Genomic DNA, 23,000 nt, shown 5'->3' with positions numbered 1-23,000 from the left:
AAGTGCCGCAGGAGTTTCTGGTATAACCATGCCTTCAGACACACCTACCTCCCCAGAAGGTGCACTGCTTTACAATCTGTTCTAGAGGTGAGGAATCTACAGCAAAAGTATCCATCAGAAGAAAAAAATGACTTGCATTCAATTAATGGCCGACACTTTATTTTCTGATGGAAACTTTACCTGCAAATCACTTACAAATCTCACCCACCTACTCCCCATTTTGAGGAATGTTCCTAGACAGCTTGTTAATAAGGTTCCTAGTTAAATTTGTGTGCTGCAGAACTACTGTTCGAAGTACTGCTGTCGTTTTTTCCACCTCAGGGGTCGGAAAAAAAACGATCCACTGATGTCAGGTCTGTGGTGATACCCTACGAAGCTGAATGCCACCTACTGGTGAAGGAATGTTATTGCACGATTTGCTGGGGGCGTTCAACAGGTGACTGCCAGTGCCAGAAATATTGTTACCGAAGTTAAGTAACTTATTTTTTCTGGTTCCATGAATACAAATCTGTACAATATACGGTGTTATTTATTTAGTGACTGACTCAAAGTTTCAAGAAAGAAGTATTAAAAAGGAGCCACCAGGCATGGAGTGCTTCGTGACTAAGATATATAATCTGTTTCCTGGAACTTTTCAGTAGTTTGTAGTGTTAAAGCCGTAAACTGACAGAGTACAGTAACAGCAACATTTCGTAACTTTTCATTTGTTTCTTGCATTTTTGTAGCGTCCTCAATACAGTAAGCTGGCAGATGTGATTAGAACAGTCCCACATAGAGAACATTACTTGAAGGAGTTTGATCAGAAGATTCTTTACCCAACTATTAAGGAACCAGACACCAAACTTGTATACTATTTCAAACGCATATTTGAAAATTGCAGAGAGGTCGAAGTCTCCAATGAGGTAAGTCACTGTGTACAGACAACTTTTCTTGGCTTGCATCTGTTTATGGAGGGTTAAGGTACATAGACAGAAGGACATTTTCTGCTGAGTTCAGATTTGTTACTCTGTATACAAAACATTCTTCTGTTTAAAGTCCTGGCATATCAGTGCTTATGCCACATTTTTTCTGATTAAGTGAAAGGCAAATCGGCTGGATTCTCCCAAGTCTGGTCCTTTTCCAGTTTTAGTGCAATTTTCTGCTCTTCGGGTACTATTTTGATTTTTTTAATTGTTAAGTTGCTAAGTTTCTGTTTCAGTGTTGACTTGGGTAGCCTTAATACTTCATTCTGTAAGGACACTGAAATTACTACTTTCCTAAAAGACTTAACTTTACGAATCATATAGCAAGTATTCCCTAAGTTGGACTTCGAATCAACCTCTTAAAATGGAAATCTCCGTGCTTGCATATGAATATCTAGTGATATAGAAATCTAACGGTATTTTTAAAACTCAGTTTACCACACCTCCCAACCTTGCATCTCGCACTCATTGGCTAACCCTGGAACACCAGCCATTACTCAGACAGGAGATTCAAGCACTCCTTCTTAAAGGGACAATAGTACTTGTACCTTCCCAACACAAAGGTCGAGGTGTATACTCACTATACTTCCTCATATCCAAGAAAGGCAGTACCCTCAGGCCAATCCTAGATTTATGGCCCCTCAACTACTACATTTTCTCAGATCACTTCCACATGGTAACACTTTAAGATGTTATTCCACTACTTCAACAGGGAGACTTTGTGTCTACTCTAGATCTCAGATGCATAGTTTCACATACCAGTTCACTTAGCCCATCAAAAGTTTCTTAAGTATGTAGTGGACGGAAACCACTACTGATTCAAAGTCCTCTCATTCGGATTCACCACTGCACCAAGACCTTTCGCCAAATGTTTAGCAGTAGTATCAGCTCACCTCTGCAGACAACAAATACATGTCTCTGCATATCTGGACGACTAGCTTATCAAAGCCACATCCCTCACTCAGTGCCAACACAGCACTCTAATAAGAATCAACCTACTTCACACACTAGGACTTACAATCAGCCTTCCCAAATCCCATCTGCAGCCTCTAAAAATACAACCATAGCTAGGGGCAATCCTGGACACACAGATTGGAATAGCATATCCCAATCCCAACAGAGTTCAATACTTACAGGCACTACTATCTCTTTCAGCCCAATCCGCAAATTACAGTGAAGGCTGTCATGTGCCTCTTAGGGATGTTGGCTTCCTGTATCACTAAAGTACTCGTGGTCAGTCTACACATGCATCGGTTACAGCAATATCTAGCATGTCAGTGGTCTCAGTCATAGGGTCAGTTACACAATCTAGTGTTGGTGGACTGCCAAATTTTGTGCTCTCGGCAATGGTGGACTCCTAACAACACATTGAAGGGGCAGCCTCTTCTGGACCCAGTTCCCCACATAACTCTCACAACGGGCTCCTCACTCATGGATTGGGGTGCACATCTGAGTGATCAAGCTGTTCACCTAGCCTTGAAATCTTTCCTACCTCACCTCATTCACAAGGCTGTCCTAGTCCAGACAGACAATATGACAGCCATGTATTATATACAAAAACAGGAGTTTGGGGGGGGGACATGGTCTCAACAACTTAGCACAGACCACAGGGATATGTGCTGCGGCAGAGCATTCACCTTATAGCAGAGTATCTCCCAGGCACAGACAACGACTTTGCAGACCTGCTAAGCAGGATACAGCAACTAGTCCACTAATGGAAACTCCACCCACAAGACCTACTTCCTTACTTCCACAGGTGGGGGTTTCCTCAAATAGACCTTTTTGCAACCAAAGAAAATGCAAAATGCCCAAACTTTGCATCCAGGTTCCCACACCCACTATCCAAGGGGAATACACTATGCATGAGTTGGTCAGGGATATTTGCTTATGCTTTTCCTCCTCTCCCGCTCCTTCCATTTCTGGTTTGGAAGCTCAGGCAAACGTCTCTCACAATGATCCTAGTAGCTCGCTAGATGTTATTCTCACAAGACTAATGGGTCCTCATTTTGAACCCCTACATTCATTGCCACTTCAATTCCTTTCTTGGAAAGTGGCATTATTAGTACCCATCACTTCACTTAGACGTGTTAATAAGCTCCAGGCTTTATCTTTTGAAGAACCTTTCTTCTAACTAAGTGTAGGGTGGTTCTCCGCTAGAATCCCACATTTCTTCCTAAAGTAGTTTCTCAGTTTCACCTCAACTAATCATTTAAGTTACCAGTATTTTTCCCTTAACCAGATACTATTGCGGAAAGAGCTCTACATACAATAGATGTAAAAAAGAGCTCTTATATTCTATATTGATACAACAAAAATTTTCAGAAAACTAATCAACAAACACTGGGGCAACCCATATCCAAATCAGGTATAGTTAGATGGATAGTAAAATGCATTCAAACTTCTTATGCTGAAGCCAAAATTCCTTTACCTACACCTCCTAGAGCACACTGTATTAGGAAAAAGGGAGCCTCTATAGCTTTTCTTGGAAGCATTCCCATAGCTGACATATGCAAAGCAGCTACATGGTCCACACCACACACTTTCACCAAACAGTAATATGTGGATGTTTTAGCACACCAACAACCCACAGGTTAGCCACACGTTTGAGTGGGACTGTTTTACAGTCTATGCAGAGCATGTGCATCTACAGCCTCACATGCCTCAAACAAACTATATTACTTACGCTGTAAGCATCTGTTCGTGGCATAGAGTGCTGTAGATTCACATGCGCCCAGCCTCCTCCACGGACACCTATGGCCATTATAGTTTATTATACACTTTCACTCATGAACATATCATGACTTGCACTTTTTACACTCCATTCTCACACTCATGCGGGAAAAAAGTCTAACAATGGAGTCGATGCCCATGTGCAGTATCACTGAGAAAGAGGAGTCACTCAACCTTGTTACTCGAAAAACTTTCTTCGAAAAAAAACAACTTGCCAACATCTGGTCCCAACACTAATAGGCAGAAGTATGCAGAGCATATGAATGTACAGCACTACATGGCACACACAGATGCTTACAGGGTAAGTAACGTGTTCCTTTCTCCAGTTGGACCTGAGCCCCAAGAACATACCAAATCCACCACATCCATTGCTAGTGGAATGTCATTTATCAGGTTTCAAACAAATGAACACATTCTCTGCATGAAGCAAAATATTGTGTTGGTCATTCATGCTCTTTTTTTAATTGATTTTTGTTAGTAGGTACAGCAGCTTAAACAGTTAAGTTACATCCGCAAAATATGCTTTGCAGAATAAATACAGGTTCATGAGGTAACCATAGAGCATTTTAAGTTTTTCAGGACTGACCATCCCCACGCCCTCAGCACCTCCCATCTCAAAAATCTTGTTCGCAAGGGACAAAGGAGCCATCCCCACTACCCCAGATGGTCCAGTTTAATTCTAGAGAATCATCTGGGGGTTGAAACATGGTGTGCCCAGCTCACTGTCCTCTCCATCCACAGGTATGCCATCGTCCATCACATACAACTGAAGAGGGCCCAAATGTCCTCAGGCTGAGAATAAAACAGTATAGGTCCCAAAGCTGCTTCTCACAAAAGGCCATAACCTTAACCAGTTCATGTCCTTTGGAGGAGCATCCCGCCCCAGCACATCTCCACCCTCCATCTGGCCAGCAATAGAGCCAGTGCAAGAAACATGCAATTAAGTATGGGGAAATCATTTACATAGCCAAGTAGGACAATCTTCATTCTGTGGTATGACTGTGTCAATCATGCATGTGAGTACTGCTAGAATATAAGGCCAGTATTGAAGGATTGGTGGGCAGAACCAAGGTTAATGTATGAGGTTGGCGCCTTCTACTGCACACCTAGAGCAGCAGGCATTGGCATTAAACTCCTATTATTCAGCAAGGCCGGGTGCAATATATCTTGCGAGAAAATCTCAAGTTTATCACTCGGAGCCTACGTTTAGGAGAGATGTCCAATATGCATCCAGAAGTGCCAGTGAGGTGCCAGTCTCCAGTTTTTGCCTGGTATTAGGACTGCAGATGAGTGAGCACCTTTGCATTGCCCAATACAGTCTAGAGACCAATTTCTTTGGTGTGGGATGCTCCAGTAGCCTCCAGAAGGGCTGGCACGGGTAATGGCATTGAAGCAGCTTTACATGCCGCTCAAAGTCAGAAGTAGAGGAATGTGTGTAGTAGAGTATGTCTAGTAGATTATGTTCAGCATGCAACCTTTATCACTTCTAGCATTAGGAACGTGCCTTTGGGGAATAGGTCTCCCAGTATGGTGAATCGAAGTTTAATAAGTGGAGAATGTGCCTTGTGATTTCATGCCATGGAAAGAGCTGGATTATCAAGGAGAGGTATGGTAGGAGAATACATAACCTCCATTTGAGATCTGACGCATGCTTACCTCATGCCCATAATGTACATCACACTGTGTTGATCACCCGTCTGGGTCTAATGGGATGGGAGCATAGTGCGGTATTGAACTGAAGGGGGCTAAAATGTTCTGCTTCCACCGCCACATGGGGCTGAAAGTGCCAGAAGTCGGCTTGCTTGAAGAGATAATATAGCTCGAACCTTGGAGCCACCAGTTGACCTTGCTCATGAGGCTGGGTCACTGTGTCCCAATTCAGTCCAGATTGTTTGCTAGTGGGGTCATGCTTGTTTTAAGATGGTGAAAGAAGGCCTTATAGAGTAAAATGGGAATGGTTATAGGCATGTTTAACAGTTTGGTCAGAACCACTATATTGTCCAAGCTCAACCTACGGGCTATTGACAATGGTAGCTTGATCTAGTGCTGAGCTTGGGACTCAGTGCTATCCAATGTCGACCCATAATTTTCTTACATGGGCAGGTCAATACCTACTTTCATGGATTCATAGATATTTTGCTGAGGTTTCGCACCATCACAATTAAAAGTCAAGTTTGCAGCGCTTGATGATTTGTGTTTGAGTTAGCAGGAACACATCAGATTTCCTCCACTTAATTGAAATACCTGACAGTGAGTAGAATTTGACCAATTAGCACAGCAAGGGAGAGATGTTTATGGCAGGGTCGTCAACATAAAGGGTGACATTGTCTACAAATAGGGAGTCCAGTATATGGTGAGAGTGAAAACTTAAACCCTTGCCTCTAAGATGTTGCCTAAGCCATGCAGCCAGGAGCGCCATCTCAAATAGTATGGGCGACAGGGGGCAGCCCTGCCGCTTACCGTGCACAAGTCATCCAAGAATTTAAGTCCTACTTTCTTCTTCACTGATTCGCTGCCACAGAACTTGGTGATTCAGCTGTCATCTTCTTTAGGGCAGATTTCGGAAACTTTCTCTACCACCATGTAGGAAGCTGGCTCTGTATATACTATATCAAAATGAGATATAGTGTGCACAGAGTACAGGGGTTCCCCAGAGGCTTAAAAGAGGCTAAAGTAGATAATACTAATATGATCTTTTGTGGTAGTGTGGTCGAGCAGTTAGGCTTATCAGAGGGTAGTGCAAAGCATTTGTTGTGCACACACTCAATGACTTAACTTAATAGCAAAAATATCTTATGTTAATTTATTTCTAGAACCACAAGATTCAAGCTGTAGGTAAGTACATCAATAAATACGTATTTTACATAAGTATCAATATATCTTTGATTCAAATTCACAAGTCATACAGTTTTTGAATAAATGGCAATAATCTGTTTTAAACGTTGACACTGCAATTTTCAGAAACAGTTCCTGGGGGAAGACAAGTTAGTACTTTTTGAAGGTAAGTACACGGCTTACAGTTCCCGTCTCTAGGGGTTAGGAAGTCCACAGGTTGGGGTTCAAGTTAACCCCAAACACCCACCACCAGCAACGCAAGACTGGGTGGGAGCAGAGGTCAAAGTTGAGGAAAATTTAACATGGGCTCATATAGAGACTGGGAGCACTTGGTTTCAGATCTGCTTGCAGGTAAGTACCAGCATCTTCGGAGGGCAGACCTGTGGGGTTTAGAGAAGCACCGGATGAGCCACAGGTAAGCACCAAGCACACACCCTCAGTGGCACAGGGGCGGCAGGCTACAAACACAGCGTCGGGCTCCCAAAGCTTTCCTATGAGGGGACCCCAGGGCCCAGGGGGTCGGTGTCGGGAAACCACAGGCTGGACAAGTAGGAGGGCCGCCTGCTGGACATTGCTGTACCGGAGGTCGGGTTCCCCGAGGCCAGGGGGCTGCCGGTGCATTGTACCTTTTGGGAACGGTTATCTTCGTCTGGTGCTGTCGCAGTCAGGGGGGTCCTCTGAATTCACACTGCAGGCGTCGTCATGGAGGACAGGAGAGGTCAACCCAGGGTGGGCACTTGCTCGCAATCGCTGGGGATCCTCTCTAGTCGGTTGGGCCACCTGGACACGGGCCATGAGCGTCGGTGCAAAGTGGTCAGGACTTGCGGATCCGGGGAGGCTCTGGAGTCCTTAGATGTAGTTTCTTCTTGGACAGGGCTGCTGTCCACTGGAGTTTATGGTCCTCTGTGATGCAGGCAGTCCTCTGGAGACTTGGCAGAGGTCACTGGACCTGCAGGATGTGTCGCTTTCTTTTGCAGGGTTCTTTGAAGCAGGAGATAGGCCGGTAGGGCTGGGGCCAAGTCAGTTTTTGTCTTCCTTCTTCTCTGCTGGGGTTTCAGCTTAGCAGTCCTTCTTGTTTCGTGTGAAGTTGCCAGTAATCTGATGAACTGGGTTCAGGGGAGCCCTTAAACCCTGGATTTAGGGGCATTACAGGGTCAGAGGGCAGTAGGCAATGGCTACTGTCCCTGAGGGTGGCTACACCCTTCTTGCGTCTACTCCCCTTGGGGAGGGGGACACAAACCTAACCCTATTGGTCCCTGTCCTCCAATCTAAGATGGAGGATTCTGCAGGGAGTGGGTCACCTCAGCTCTGGACGCCTTATGGGTGGTCCCAGCTGGGGTGGTCACTCCTCTCTGCTTTCCCTAATTTTCCTGCCGGACTTGCAGCCAAAAGTGGGTCTTTGTCCGGGGGCTGGCAACTCCACTAGCTGGAGTGTCCTGGAGCACTGTAAAGAGGTTGGAGCCTCATCGCCAGGTGTTACAGTTCCTGTAGGGGTGAGGTGTGAAGCACTTCCACCCAGGACAGGCTTCCTTCGTTTCTGGCCACCGAGAGCACAAAGGCTCCCACCCCATGTGGTCAGAAACTTGTCTGAAAGTGGCATGCTGGCACAGACTAGTCAGTCCTGCACTAGCAGTTTGGCTAACATACAGGGGGCATCTTTAAGATTCCCTCTGGGTGCATTTTTTCTATAAATCTCATACTGGCATCAGTGTGGGTTTATTGTGATGAGAAGTTTGATACCAAACTTCCCAGTATTCAATGAAGCCATTATAGAGCTGTGGAGTTCATAATGACAAACTCCCAGACCATATAGTCAAGATGGCTACACTGCACTTACAATGTCTGAGAATGGACTTAGACACTGTAGGGGCATATTGCTCATGCAGCTATGCCCTCACCTGTGGTATAGTGCACCCTGCCTTAGGGCTGTAAGGCCTGCTAAAGGGGTAACTTACCTATACCATAAGCAGTGGTTTGTGGGCATGGCACCCTGAGAGAGGGTGCCATGTCGACTCTCTTTTTCTCCCCACCAGCACACGTAAGGTGCTAAGGCAGTGTGCATGTGCTTGGTGAGGGGTCCCCCAGGGTGGCACAATACATCCTGCAGCCCTTGGGGACCTTCCCAGGCCACAGGCCCATTGGTACCATGGGTACCTTTTTCAAGGGACTTGACTGTGTGCCGGGGTGTGCCAGTTGTGCAAACATAGGTGCAGGTTTTGGGAAAGAACACTGGTGCTGGGGCCTGGTTAGCAGGATCCCAGCTCACACTCGGTCAAAGTTGGCATCAATATCAGGCAGAAAGTGGAGGGGTAACCATGCCAACAAGGACCCTTTCCTACACACCCCATCAGACAGCGAGTCCAAATGCTTGGAACCTTAAGGAATAAAGATCTTCTTTGTTGGTACCATGGTGCTAAAGTGCCTAAATGCCACGTGCCTCATTGCCAGTTAAGGCATGTCCTGTGGGGCATGGCTCTTTTGGTTGTGCCCCATGTTTCTGACAAACTTGGTGGTAATTTTTCAGCGGTCATTTGGGACAATCAGGATGCCTCCCAATGTATTATCAAATTGGTTCTAGATGCTGCTGATTTGGTGGCTTGGGCCATGGGATTATCATTTGGCATACACATTCAGACCTTTATTCAGATATGTAGGCCATCCTTATGGACCTCTGTTTTGAGGTGTTGGCCTCTTTGGGGATAAAGCTGACTGGCCTTGGGAAGGTTCAATGCAAGCAGAGTAAGTGCTAGATACTTATGCCTGCAAAATCAGCTTCAAAGTGATTACTTCTGCTTTTGAGGCTTTTAGAGGCACTTCAATTCTCACCAACGACATTCGGCTCAGTCCAGCAACTGCAGACGCAAAACCCTCTCATCGTTCAATGTAGGGCAGAAGTAAAGCTAAAATACGAGGGTCCTAATGCCAGATTATCTCCCTCTCCTCCTCCCCTGTGTAGCAGGAGAAAAAAACAGCTCTAGTGTTCTCCTGTCATATCACCAAATGCCTGTGGTAGATTGTGTGTCATCCTTTCTGAGGGCCTGGAAGGCCATTATTTAAGAACAACACATCCTTCAGATCGTGAAAAGAGAGTATACCCTACCCTGTCTTCAGGCTCCTCCACCTTCTCCATTCCCCTAGCCTCCTTCCTTGTGTGTAGATCATCACTCCCTTTTACATCAGGGAGTGGCAACACTGCTCATGAAAGGAGCAGTGGAGTTGGTACCAGAGCAGGAAATTGGTCTGGGTAACTCATGATAAATACCTTTTCCCAAGACAAATGGTGGACTGCATCAAATCCTACACCTCAAGGTCCTGAACTTTTTCTGAGGACCTTGCTCAGGTCCTGTTAGCTTTGAAAACAGGAGACTGGTGGGTGTCACTCGATCTGCAAGATGTGTACATTCATGTTTCAATCCTGCAATTGTGTCTAAAGTACCTGATTTTGTGGACTTCATATATTGCCAATTTGCAGTACTTCTTTTCGACTTGACATCAGCACTTCAGGTCTTCACCAAAGTGAAGTTGGTTGCAGCACATCTCAAACGGTCAGGGAACCTGGTTTTCCCCATACCTGGATGACTGACTGATCAAAGCTGAGTCTTCAGTGGTGGTGATGGGCCATCTTCAGTGGATAGCAACCCTTGTGTTCCACCTGGGCTTTTCAATCAACAAGCCCAAACTTCACCTGGAGCCCTCCTAATATCTCTATTTTATAAAGACAGCTCGTTACAGTAGCCTTCTTCTTGTGTTTTTTTTTTTTTTTTTTTTAGAGGATCAGGGACATCAAGGTAATGACCCTATACTTCTGGAAAGGCAGGTGTGTTCTCATCCTGATGGTCTTGCGCCTTTGAGGTCGGCTGGCTTCCTGTATTCTCCTGGCCACGCATGTGTGCTAGCACATGAGGGCTCTGCAGTGGTACCTCCACATATAGTAGGTCTAGCATAATGGAGATCTGTAGGACACCATTTTGTCTTCTGGAATGCTACAGCAGAATGTGGTCTAGTCGAGGAACAAGGAGAACCGTGTCCAAGGCACTCAAGGCCTTCCTCCCTTTCTTTCACATTTAGTTTGTTTAAATCTAAACAGAAAATACGACCACGATGTGGTATGTAAACAAGCAAAGAAGAATAGAGTCTAAAATACTTCGTCATATACCGTTGAGCTGTGGTCTTGGGAAAGCCGTAAGGGCATCTAGTTGTCAGCCAGTCATTTTACAGGGTCTCTGAATGTCAAAGCCAACAGTCTGAGCCGGCGTTATCTTGACGATCATGAATGACATCTTCTACTGGATGTAATCCTGGATGTCCTCACCTGGTGGGCCACTCCTGAAGTGGACTTGTTCACCTGCTCATAAAGTGTTCACTTCTAGCAATTCTGTGCCTTCCAATATGCATAGAGTGGAGCTTTGGGGGACTCGTTTCAGTTGAGGTAGAACTTTCTACTTCCCTATGTGTGTTTTCCTCCCCCACCTCATTCCAATGATTTCTCAAGTTCTGAGAAAGATTTTCAAGACTTGGGTTAAGTCATTCCTATTGTCTGAGATTGCCCAAGAAGGATGTGGTACGCACGGCGTCTTCATCTCTCCCTGTGTCCCTCACTTTGGCTACCTCACGTGGCAGATCATTTTTCCTAGTTGGGAAAGGGAGGCTGATTCTGCACCTGACTCTTCAGAGACTCCACCTTCATAACTAGAGATTGAGCAGGGATATTAAGCTTGTTTCACCTTTCTCCTGAGGTGATGGGCATCATCTTCTCTGCTTGCTGTCCTTTGACTAAATCTGTATATTCTGAAAGATGGATTTTTTTCCTGGTGCACCAACATTATCAATCCCTTCTGGGCCCCGTTGTCAGACGTCCTTAAGTTCACACTCTTACTGATGAATACTTCTAACTGCAAATTCCTCACCTGTAGAATACCCCCAAATGTGCCAGACTGTATGGAGACGTTTTCACAGTAGTACTTATGCATACTGCTAGGCAGCCCTTGCAGCCTCTGTAGGTCTTGAGCTACCCAGAAGCGATAGAGAAGAGTCACATATAAACCCCACCCCTGCACGCCGATGTCCATCTCTTTCTTTTCTCGCCTTTAAATGTGGATTCAGAGGTCCTCTCCCTTTTTCATCTGTTTGACAAGTTTTTTCCAAGCTGAATTCCAGTGCCTAAGGGAACAATGCCCCTACCTAAAATTTCAAATTTCAAACCTTGCGGTGACTGTTATGAACAAATTTCTGTTTGACCTGCACGTAGTACGCTTCTGGTGTTTTGGCTCAGGGCGTGACTCCAACTCATATGAGGAATGTGCTGTCATTCATCTGAGAGCAATTTGAGAATGCAAAGCTGAACATTATCAGACAACAAAAGAAACCACGCAAATACCATGCCTGCTCTAGAGGGTGCAACCGATTCCCACTCTCAAGGCCGATACTGTGACAGGTGTCCTTGGCAGTCAATGTCATCCAGAAAGTCTAAGTGGAATCCCAGGAGACGGTAGCAGAACTCGACCCCATCCTGCCAGTCTATCCAAAGAGAAGGCGCAAGGGTATCAAGGTGCCCTGTTTCAGAAGCCAATTCCACAGTTGGACCTGATACACCCTGAGATTCCAGGACCAACAGCAGCACCACAGCAGGTCAAGGGATACAATGAGGTCATACTGCGTATTATTGGCACTCTTCAGCTTCCTCTGTTGTACGTTTGGGACCCAAGAATTTGCAGGAGCCTCCAGGCAAGTCACTGCCAAATGGTCTGCCCTCTGCCTCATCTGAACTCCTCTAACCTGCCTCATCTGAACTCCTCTAACCTGCCTCATCTGAACTCCTCTAACATGCCTTGGGGTTTGCATCGCTCTAGTGCTAACATACATTTCGGCTATACGACCTGCGCCAGTTCCTTCTTCCTCGTCCGCACCAGAGATTAATCCTCTGCTGACTCTGCTGCTCGACCCTCAGTCGAATCTGCCTCAACCCTGACCAAGGTTACTCTCTGACTCCATTCCAGTGCTGCCCATATAAATGGAATAATTCAAAACACTCCTGCTAGAAAAGAGCCATCAGTTGTTCCACTAGATGTTCAATTCTGATTCTGACCAGAGTTGTTCACCACTTGGAGATGACAGTGGAGATGATGGGGATGACTTAGCTGCACATTATGATGATGACAAACTATACATGGATTTCCAAGATGTAATTTGGCCCGGAGACTGTTCCTGTTATAGAATTTATTTTCCCACCTCGTGCCACCAATAGAAGAGAGTGCTTTTTTGCCGTAGATATCAGATGTGCTGTTGAGATGTTATAATTACAATGTCTTTCTGTTGAGGTTAAAACAAATGTGCTTGCTAAAATTCTTTGGCCTGGGCCCTCTTCTTCTAAACTCCTCCTGCCATTCACTGAAGCCATAACCTACACCTTTTTGTGCATTTATTCTAAGCCTTTCTCTCTTCCACCAATGTGCAGGTGATCCTGATTTGCTACATCCTGCAAATGAGAATTTGGTGGTCCAGGCTTCCACCATTAAAGGGAATCCTAATGTGGTCCCAACAACCCCTCCAGACAGGGAGTCGAAAACGATTGAGATGTTCACATGTTCTTTTCAGCTGGCCTATCCTTGTAGTTGGCTAATGGCAGTTGCCTATTCAACCCTTACATGCATGCCTTGTGGGACATGGCCAACGAGATCTTGCATGGTGGTTCCAGAAGAGTTTAGCCTTTTTTGCTCAAACCATTCGGGATGCAGCAAAATATATGATTTGGGCTGGCCTGGACACTATCTTGGGTGAGCAGACACCACTGGTTTGCTGCTTCGTCTCCATGCGTGGATAACATCCACAAGCTTTTCTGGAGATGTGCAGGCATCTCTCATGATTATTCCTTTTGATGGATCCTGCTATTTTGGACAAAAAGCCGACTCTGCCCTACACCTGCCTTAGACCTGTAGGACTTGTACTTTCATGTGCTTGTCCTGCAGTCCCAAAGACATTTCCTGTCGTTCAGGGTTGGACAGGAGAATTTTCAGTTTGCCGTGCTCCTCTTCTCCCTTACCAATGCCCAATGGGTGTTCATGAAAGTGATGGCAATGGTTTACACCCATCTTCAGTGGTTAGCCATTGAAAGCAGGCTTGCCACAGTCAGCCCTTGACCACCTACAAATGACAGCAAACCTCCAGACATTGTTGGGGTTCATGATACACAAGCTGAAGCCACACCTTACTCCTTTGCAGTGGCTTTCCGTTTTTTGGGAGCTGTCCCTTCACCTCAAGGAGTCCAGGACAATCTGACTATAATTTCAATATTTCAGCCTTGGAGCTGCATCTATGTGAGAACAGCTCTGAGTTTACTTTGTCTGTAGGTCTCATGCATCCTGCATAGCCACTTAGTCGGTGGCATATGTGGGCTCTGCAGTGGGCTCTGAAGTCTCAATGGGCCCAGCATCAAAGGTACTTCTCAGATGTCATCTAGGTTTTGATGGAGACCACATAAGACCTGCAGTGGTGGCTGCTTGACTGCATGCTGATCAGCGGCAGACCCTTCTCCTTCCCCCACACAGGGAAGACAGTGGTGATGAATGCCTTACTTCTGAGCTGGGGAGGCATCTGAGAAAGGTGCTCATCAGAGGACTCTGGTATCTGCCAGAAAATCAAATCCACATAAATCTATTGGAGGAGCAGGCCATTCATCAAGCTTTGAAGTCATCCCTGCCATCCATCAAGGGAAGGTTTGTGTAGTTTCTCATGGCCAATACCACTGCCATGTGGGCCTGCAACAAGCAGGGCAGAGTGGGTTCCTGGGTCCTGTACCAAGAGGCGTGGCACCTTTGGAGCTGGGTGGAGCATCATGGGATCTCTTGGATAGTGAACAATCTGGTGTGATCTTTAAACGCCAGGATGACCCCGCAATGTTTAGCAGATCGGAAATGGAATGACATTTGCACCCTGAGGTGGCGTAGGGTATCTTCTAATGGTGAGGGAACCTTGGCTAGATCTTTTCGCCACCCTTAGGAACACACAATGTCAAAACTTGTTTGCGCAAGTTCCCAAGATGTATTCAAGCTAGAGTGGAGCACAGTCTCATGTATATCTTTCTGCTGCTACCTTGCCTGCCCAGATATCAGAAGAACATCAGTAACAACTGGGCTCATATAATCCTAGTGGCTTCAAAGTGGGCCAGGAGAGTGTGGCACTCGGAACTTCCGGGCATGGCCATCTGTCCTCTGATCAGAGTACTGCTTTGGCAGAATCCCCTGTCACAGCAGAGGGCAGGGTTCTGCACCCAGAGCTGCAAAATCTACAGCTCTGTGCATGGAGCTGGAGCAGCGGCAATTGACTGCTTTCGAGTTGTGGATGCCATACTTTCTGCCAAGCGCTAGTCTATGAAGTTGGGCACTGGGCCAAATTTGTGACCTGGTGTGAAAAAATGACCCTTTGCCAGCTATACTATTAGATATTTAATTGTTTGTTTTGTCTTTAGCCCAGCAAAGATTTGCAGTAGGCACCTATTAAATTTTGGCAGCTAATTTTAACCTTTTTGCATTTGCCTGACTAAATATCCTTGTTTAATTTACCTGTTGTAATGTGGTTTTATTAAATGTTTGACGCATATGTTCCTCCCAAACCATTTGTGATGCTGCATTGAGATCTTAAGTTGGGACTGATGTCACTGATGAGGCCCCCTTTGAGCTTGTTGTGTCTTCTGATCCTCAAAATTGGCTTTCAGGCTGCAGTCATTTCAGTTTGTCACAAGCTCAGGCTCTCTTGGTGCAGGTGTCCTACACCACCTTTTTCCTGGACAAACTAGTATTGAGGACGAGGGCAGCCTTTTTTTCCCCCAAAAGTCCTGACTCTTTATTGTTGGGCAGTCTATCACTCTCCCAACATTATATTCACTGCCTTGCTGTTAGATCTGACAGCCTTAGGGTGGTCCCCCCCCCCCCCCCCCAACTGTTTGCCTGCCTCCCTCCATTTTTCTGACCCTGTTTTTTCTGGTTTTTCAACTCTGCCCACTTTACCACTGCTGTCCAGTGATAAAATGCATATGCTCCCCCCACCTAAACATGGTAACATTGGTTCCTACACAATTTGCATATTTAATTTACCTGTAAGTCCCTAGTAAAGTGCACTACGTGTGCCCAGGGCCGCCAGATTAATTGCTGCTAGTGGGCCTGCAGCACTGATTTGGCCACCCACATAAGTAGTCCTTTCCCATGTCCCATGTCTTTCCCATGTCTGCAAGGCATGTGTGTGCAGTGTTACTGTTACTGTCACTTCGACTTGGCATTTAAAATTACATGCCAAGCCTTAAACTCCCTTTTTAATACATATGTCACCCCTAAGGTAGGCCCTAGGTAGCCCATAGTGCAGGGTGCTATGAAAGTAAAAGGCAGGACATGTACTTAAGTGTTTTACATGTCCTGTTAGTGAAAAACTCATAAAGTAGTTTTCCACTACTGTGAGCCCTGCTCCTCTCATAGACTAGCATTAGAACTGCCCTCTTATACTTTAAATTCGTAGATTCTAATCTGGAAGGAGTGGCCCTGTCAGTATTGCCAGAATGGTAACAGAAAATCCTGCTTGCTGGTGAACTTAGATTTAATATTACTATTTTAGAAATGTCACTTCTAGAAAGTAGGCATTTCTCTGCACTTGCTGCAATCTTTGCCTAACAGCCTGTCTCCAATCAATGTCTGGTCTGTGCTGATTGACAGCTCCCCTTGTGCATTCCACCCAGACAACCATAAACACAGGACACTCAGTCACATCTGCATACTGAATGGGTCTTCCTGAGCAGGAAGGGTGGAGGGGCTCACTCTTACATTTCAAAGGCCAGTGGTCTGCCCTCACACAAAGAACTGATAACCTGACATAGCAGACAGGACTGAGCTGAAAGGAGAACTTGTGTACTTCAAAACCACTCTTTGAAGTTTCTGCCACTTCAAAGGCATTTTTGGGTATATAAACTGGGTCTCTGACCCCACCAAATCGGACACTTCTGGGCCTATACCTGCACTCTTATCAGAGGAAATGCCTGGCTGCCCAAAAGGACTCATCTGAATTGCTTTGCTGAGAAGAACTGCTGCCCTGCTGGCCTTTGACTCTGCTGGAAGGACTCTGCCTTCCTCCTGAAGTGCTCTCCAAGGGCTTGGATTCGAAAATCAATGTAACACCTGCAGAAATCGAGCACAGCCTGTATCGTGGCTGGGAAATAGGTGCACCGCTGACGAACAACGCAGCACCGACTTCTCAATGGAAAATGCGACACAGCACCTGCCTTGCAATGGAATATTTGACGCATCGCCTACCGAATCGACGCAGTGCCTGCTCCTTCTACCAGGGAGTCAAGGATTTTCAACACATCGTCCCTGGATGTCAAAATATCCCCACATCGCAGTGAGGAACCAAGACTCCACACCTGAAAAACGATGCATCCCCTTGCAGCGTGGAAAGAAACAACGCATCATCTGTGCCGCGCCGTAAAATCCAACACCTTATTTTTCCACGCATCTAATCTAACCTTTACTTACCTCCCCCAGGAACTCTTGATTTTTGCACTGTCTACTTTGAAAATAGCTTATTGACATTTTTACCAAGACTGTACATGATATTGTTTTCATTCAAAGTTCCTAATGTATCTGAGTGAAGTACCTTACATTTAAAGTGTTTAATGTAAATCTTGAACCTGTGGTTCTTAAAATAAACTAAGAAAATATATTTTTCAATATAAAAACCTATTGGCCTGGAGTAAGTCTTTGAGTGTGTGTTCCTCATTTTTTGCCTGTGTGTGTACAACAAAGGCTTAACACTACTCCTTTTATAAGCCTACTGCTCGACCACACTACCACAAAATAGAGCATTAGTATTATCTCTTTTTGCCACTATCTTACCTCTAAGGGGAAGCCTTGGACCCTGTGCACACTATTTCTTACTTTGAAATACTGTATACAGAGCTAACTTCCTACAGGAACCAAACCTGCGTGCCTGAAAAACAATGCAATCCCTTGTAGTGTGGAAAGAAGCAATGCATTGTGTGTCCCGCACCAGAAAATCCAACGCAACACCTTATTTTTCCACCCATCTCCTCCTCTGTGGTCTCCGTGCGTTATATTTGATGCATCCGGGAACTGTTTGTCACAAAGAAACAACCATTGATTTCTAAGGATTGAGACTCATTTAAACCTTTTCAAAGTGATATTTCAACTGGTGCTTATTGGATCTTTGTAGTGTTGACTTTATTTTATTCAGATATTTATCTATTTTTCTAAGCCTGTGTGGTCTGTTTTTGTGGTGTTTTCGCTCTGTTCGTGTATGATTTATTGCACAAATACTTTAAACATTGCCTTCTAAGTTAAGCGTGACTGCTCAGTGCCAAGCTACCAGAGGATGGCCACAGGATAATTTGGATTGTGTTGTGACTTACCCTGAGTAAGATTGTGGTCCCTGGTGGGACAAGGTTGTATATCTCTGCCAACTAGAGACCCCATTTCTAACACTTACTTCTTGAAAAAAGAAGAGAGACACCATCGACTGGACCACAAAAGAGCCATAAGCTTTTATATCAATCACACCAAAGACCATAAGGTGAAAGATCAGCTTTTTGTGGGGTTCCCAGATGCCAAGAAAAGTAAGACGATGCATAAAAGAACTCTGTCAAGGTGTATAATCCTTTACATTAAGATCTGCTTCTTTTTGGGCAAAATGCAGCTTCTGGAAGGGCTCATTTTACCAGAGCCAAGGTGGCCACCACTGAGTTGGCACACAGATTGTCCATTCTTACTGTAGGAAAGTAGGATATTTCTGTAAATAGTAACCCCTACGTTTTGCCAGTGTGTTTTGACTGTAGTACACTGTGATCCTGCTGACCAGGACCCATGTGTGCTCTCTCTCCTAAATTTAGTTGGTAAGTTTTCTTGCACCTTACAATTGGCATACTGGTGTACCCCTGTAAGTCCCTAGTATATGGTACTCCAGGGGTCTCCCAAGGCCTACAGCATGTATTATGCCACCCTTGGGAGCCTATGCAAGCTGTGTCTATAAGACTGCCTTTGCATTTGTTAAATGGTGCATGCACCTTTCACCCCATATATAAGGATTCCCTTACATCACATCACTGCACTTTAACCCTATAAGTCACCTCTAAGGTAGGCTCTTAAGCCCAAGGGCAGTATGCATGTTTCCAAGTGTAAGAGTACCCCTGCACAAGCAGAGGCCCCCCTACAACTCCGGACTCCATTTTCTGGGTTTTGTAAGTGCATGGAAGCCACCTTAAGGTATGTAGTGGACACTGGTCAGCATGAGTAGCCCAACTACATAATAGTTTCCCCAAAACGAGGCATGTTTGGTATCAAACATGTTGGAACCATCCAACTACACCGATTCCAGTGTTAGTTGCATGATACCATGTAGTTGGGGGGGTTCCTTAGAGGATCTCCCCATTTCTGCCTGCCCAGGCTTGGAGAGTCTGCATGCAAGCTCTGGCTGCTGCCGACCCCAGACACTGTTCTTCCGTCCTGCTGCTGAGCTTAACTCGGGGAGTGGAAGGCATAACAATAGATTTCTTGTAGTAGAGAGGTGTGGCCACCTCTCCTTGAGAAATAGGTGTCATTAGGCTGGGGTGGGGGCACTTCAGAGCGACACCAGAAAAGTTTTTCTCCAAAAGGACAGGGCAGTGACCACCTCCCCTGTTCTGCTCCTCCCTTAGGGAGGTGCCCGGAGCTCTGCCAGGTGGCCACTTGATTCTGCCATCTTGGAAATAGATGAGCAGAGGCCCCTGCAAGTATCTGACTGGTCAGTCCAGTAGAGTAGCATCCCTGACCCCGATACGGGGGTCACTGCAGAAGTCGTACAACTCCCTTCCTGGGCTACTTAAGGGCTCCCCTGAGGGTGGGACCCTAGAATTGTCAGCAAAATTCTTCTTTAAGACACTTCTGTGTCCTGGACATCGGATTCTGCTGTTGGGCTTCGCCGGGACCCAAGACAAGACTGCAACTAGCAGGAGGGCTCCTGCTGCAATCTTTGTCCCCGAGCATTACAAGGACTCTATAACTTCTGTGGCCGTACATCCTCCAGAGTCACAAGGACTCTGCCTGCACTAAGGACATCCAGAAGGAATCTCCCTTGGAGTAAAGGAGTCACTACCTTGCACCCGCAGGCACCTCAGCGCCGATGACAGGTTTGTGAATCCTGCTGTCCCACAGACTCTAAGGATCTACAACACAGGTGGTGGTTCTGTGGCTCTCTGGAGGTCTGACCTATCTTCTTTGCAATTTAGAAGACTGTGGTCCCTTGCTGGAGCCGCTGGGACTGAACCCCTGTGCACCACGTCTGTTTTTCGTTGTCAAGGCTTGTTTGCTCTTCAGTTCGAAGACCTCCTAGCTCCAAGAAGCCCCCGCCTCCAGCATCACACAGCTCCCAGACCAAAAACCGCCCTGCAGCTCCTGCAACGTGGGCATCCATATTCGATGTGCTGCTGAGACCTCCCTGCAAGTCCCTGTGCCTGCTGCCAGGGGGTTCTACTTGTGGCGCCAACAATTTGTTCTAGCTTTCCTCCTTGCTGAGGGCCGAACCAGGCTTACTCCCAAAAGTTGAGTCCCTTGGACCTTGCTGGTCCTCATCACTGCGGCTCCTCTTGCAACAACACTTTTGCATTCAACAAGACTTGTTGGTGGCCATGCTAGCTACTGACCCCTCTGCATTTTGACACGGCTTTGAACAGGTCATGGACAACTGTTGGGATCCTTCTGCATTGCCTGGATGCTGCAGCTTCATCTTCACAACAACTGTTGAACAGTGAGGCATCCAAGAGAAGGGTGGGCATTGCCTTTCTGCACCCACAGGGCCCCTCCGGGTGGTTTGGACTCTGTCCCCTCTCTCCAAAGGTACTCCTTGCCCAGACCATGCCTGGCTTCCACCAACGTGGTCCATAGGTCACTGTATCAGCTGGACAGCTGAGGTTCCCATTGACTTCAACAGGAGGTTCAGACACAAATTCACACCTATGCACCTGAGCTCCTTGTTGTGGGTACTCTACTTCTCTGGGTGTCCACGAGTGGGGGCACTCTTGAACCTTCCTTGTTCCAGCAGGTTTCCTCAGGTTCCTCTGGGAAGAGTTCTGGAACACGAAAACTCGAACTGCGACTTAACTATGTTATCCTATGGGACACCCACCTAGGTAACATCTCCGCACACAGGCACCTGTGGAATCCCTTCTATTCATCTTTGGTGTTTTAGTCCTTCCCCAGTCCTTAGAGTCCTTACATATTAGTCCTGGTTAGTAGTGACCTTCGCATTCCATTTTTTAGTATATGGTTTTGGTCCCCAATAGGGCCCGTTATTATATGCTGTTACTTGCTTGTTCTAAGTATATTTTTGTATTTGCATATCGCCAGTTAGGCTATATATCAACATTAGCTTAGTGCCTATGTGTGTGAATAAATAACACTATTTTTCTAACACTTGGTGTGGTTCTTTCTGGTGTGTAACTAACTGACTTATTGTGGTATTTGCAATCGCTTTACACCCTTCTTCATAAGCCTTAGCTGATCTCCACAGCTACCCCCTTGAGAGCTTAGGTTATCTAGAACCACTAACACTATCCCCAAGGGTTGCCTGGACTCAGTGCAGTGGGCTTCACCTATAGGTGTACACATATTCTGAGCCAGCCTCCTCTACTAACCCTCTGTCAGGCTGTGATGTGGGAGTAAATTCACATGTTCACCAAGCATTACTGCCTTGAAAGCCAAGTCCGATGGGAAGGGCAATTCGTGCATGCCTCCTGCGGGACTTTTTGGTGGTCTGAACCCACTGAACAGATCCTCTACCTTGGGAGGTACTGCTTTGGTACCTGTTCTAAAGGTTGGGAATTTGTGGTTTGAAGTATTCATCAGAAGAACAAGTTACTTACCTTTACTTAACTTACTAACGTACTTACCTTAACACACTTTCTAGTGGCACCCCAATCTAATCCCAGATTCTTCACTGTCCTCCCACCTCCCTAATAAATCAATCAAGAGTTTATAAACAGACTTTGAAAATTCTACTTGCCCGTTTGCTATGGCGAGTCATATTTTGAGTTCGAGCTATTTTTAGGACCTACTTGCCCCTTCTGGTGAGTTGACAAAGAAACAGGTGTTCAGTTCAGCAAGAAAGTGAAGGGACAATAAAGATGCCTTTAAATCTTGTGATCTTGCCACATTAGTTCTGTGGTCAGAGACAGAGGTCAAAAGTCAGTTTGTCTTACAACTATTTTTTCTTCTAACTCCAGAGTTCCAGGATTTTTTAAAGTGAACTCTCTGACCAGCTGTACAAAGAGTTATTTAAATGTTGTGTGTGCAAACATTTCATTGTGAAAGCCCATTTTTTGTCTTCTGTGTGATGAAAAAACTATTTTAAAAGGATGAAAACAAATGACAACACTTTGCTTGGTGATTATCAAATGGCATTTAATGTTTTCTTAAACCCAATTTTTACAGATTATTGTTAATACACTAAATAATATTATCAGTAAAGCGGCAAGTTAGTGGAATGGTTTTAGGACATTTATTGGAAATGTAGTGTCTGTAAATGACAGTGTGCTGCCACATCATGCTTTAGTAATATATTTATTAAAAGTGAGTGTTTAAATATAAACTGAGAAACACTCCTTTCCTGATGGCAATGTTATTAGTAAACTAAGAGGTACGTTATGGACCATATGTCCCCTATATGTGGCAATTTGTTCGGGAGTTGGTTCCATGCATGATGCATGAGCCACAAGATAGTAGAATGATGTCCCTCCCAATTTCTTTTTTTGATCCTTGGCACAGATAGTAAATTGGCATCAGACAAATGGAGGGCTCTAGATGGATGATGATACTGTAGCCTCATTGAAAGGTAGCGAGGGCCTATGTCATAGAAATCACTGTGAGCCAAGACTAGTGGCTTGAATTGAATTTCTCATTAATAGGTAGCCATTGGAGCTCTTTTAAATGGAGAACAATTGACAGATGTCTAGTCACTTTTAAGAGTAGTCTAGCTACTGCTTTCTGAACAACCTGCAATTTTTTGAGGAGATTGTCAGGCAGACCTTGGTACAGGATATTAGCATGATGTATGCGTGACATGATTACAGCATGGATTACTTTCCTCTGTGTCTGGAAAGGGTGCAGTCTCAAAAACGTTTTTAAACAATCGTAATAAGGCAATACATGACCTCACTACAGTAGAGATCAGCGAGCGAACAGAGAAGTTGGAATCCAATTTATCCCCTAGATTCCGTGTCAGAGTGATAGAGGGAGAGTAGAATCAGCCCACTCTGGCCAGCATTTCTGGTCTCAACTTTGTTTGGGGGACAAAATAACAGGATTTCTGTCTTTACAGTGTTACACTGAAGTTTGCTGCCACCAGCCACTACAAAACAGCTGCCATTCTGTTCTGTGGAATAGTCTCTTTTTACAATCTAAAAAAAGTCCCAAATTTGAGATCTGTTCACTGGTACCTCCACTTATT

General features: G+C 45.5%; 1 protein-coding gene across 2 annotated transcripts in view; it reads left to right on the top strand.

The window, feature by feature from the left end:
* LOC138296807 (exportin-5-like) overlaps positions 1–23,000 on the top strand; it is a 1,394,731-nt gene that overhangs the window by 1,350,474 nt on the left and 21,257 nt on the right. For both annotated transcript variants that reach the window (XM_069236253.1, XM_069236252.1), the window contains one exon: positions 726–902. In XM_069236253.1, the coding sequence (XP_069092354.1) occupies positions 726–902 (177 nt within the window). The remainder of the gene's footprint in view (positions 1–725; positions 903–23,000) is intronic.

Source organism: Pleurodeles waltl, chromosome 5 (genome assembly GCF_031143425.1).
Source record: "Pleurodeles waltl isolate 20211129_DDA chromosome 5, aPleWal1.hap1.20221129, whole genome shotgun sequence".
NCBI classification, from domain to species: Eukaryota; Metazoa; Chordata; class Amphibia; order Caudata; family Salamandridae; genus Pleurodeles; species Pleurodeles waltl.
The sequence above is the reverse complement of the archived record's forward strand: the minus strand, read 5'-3'. Positions and strand labels throughout refer to the sequence as shown.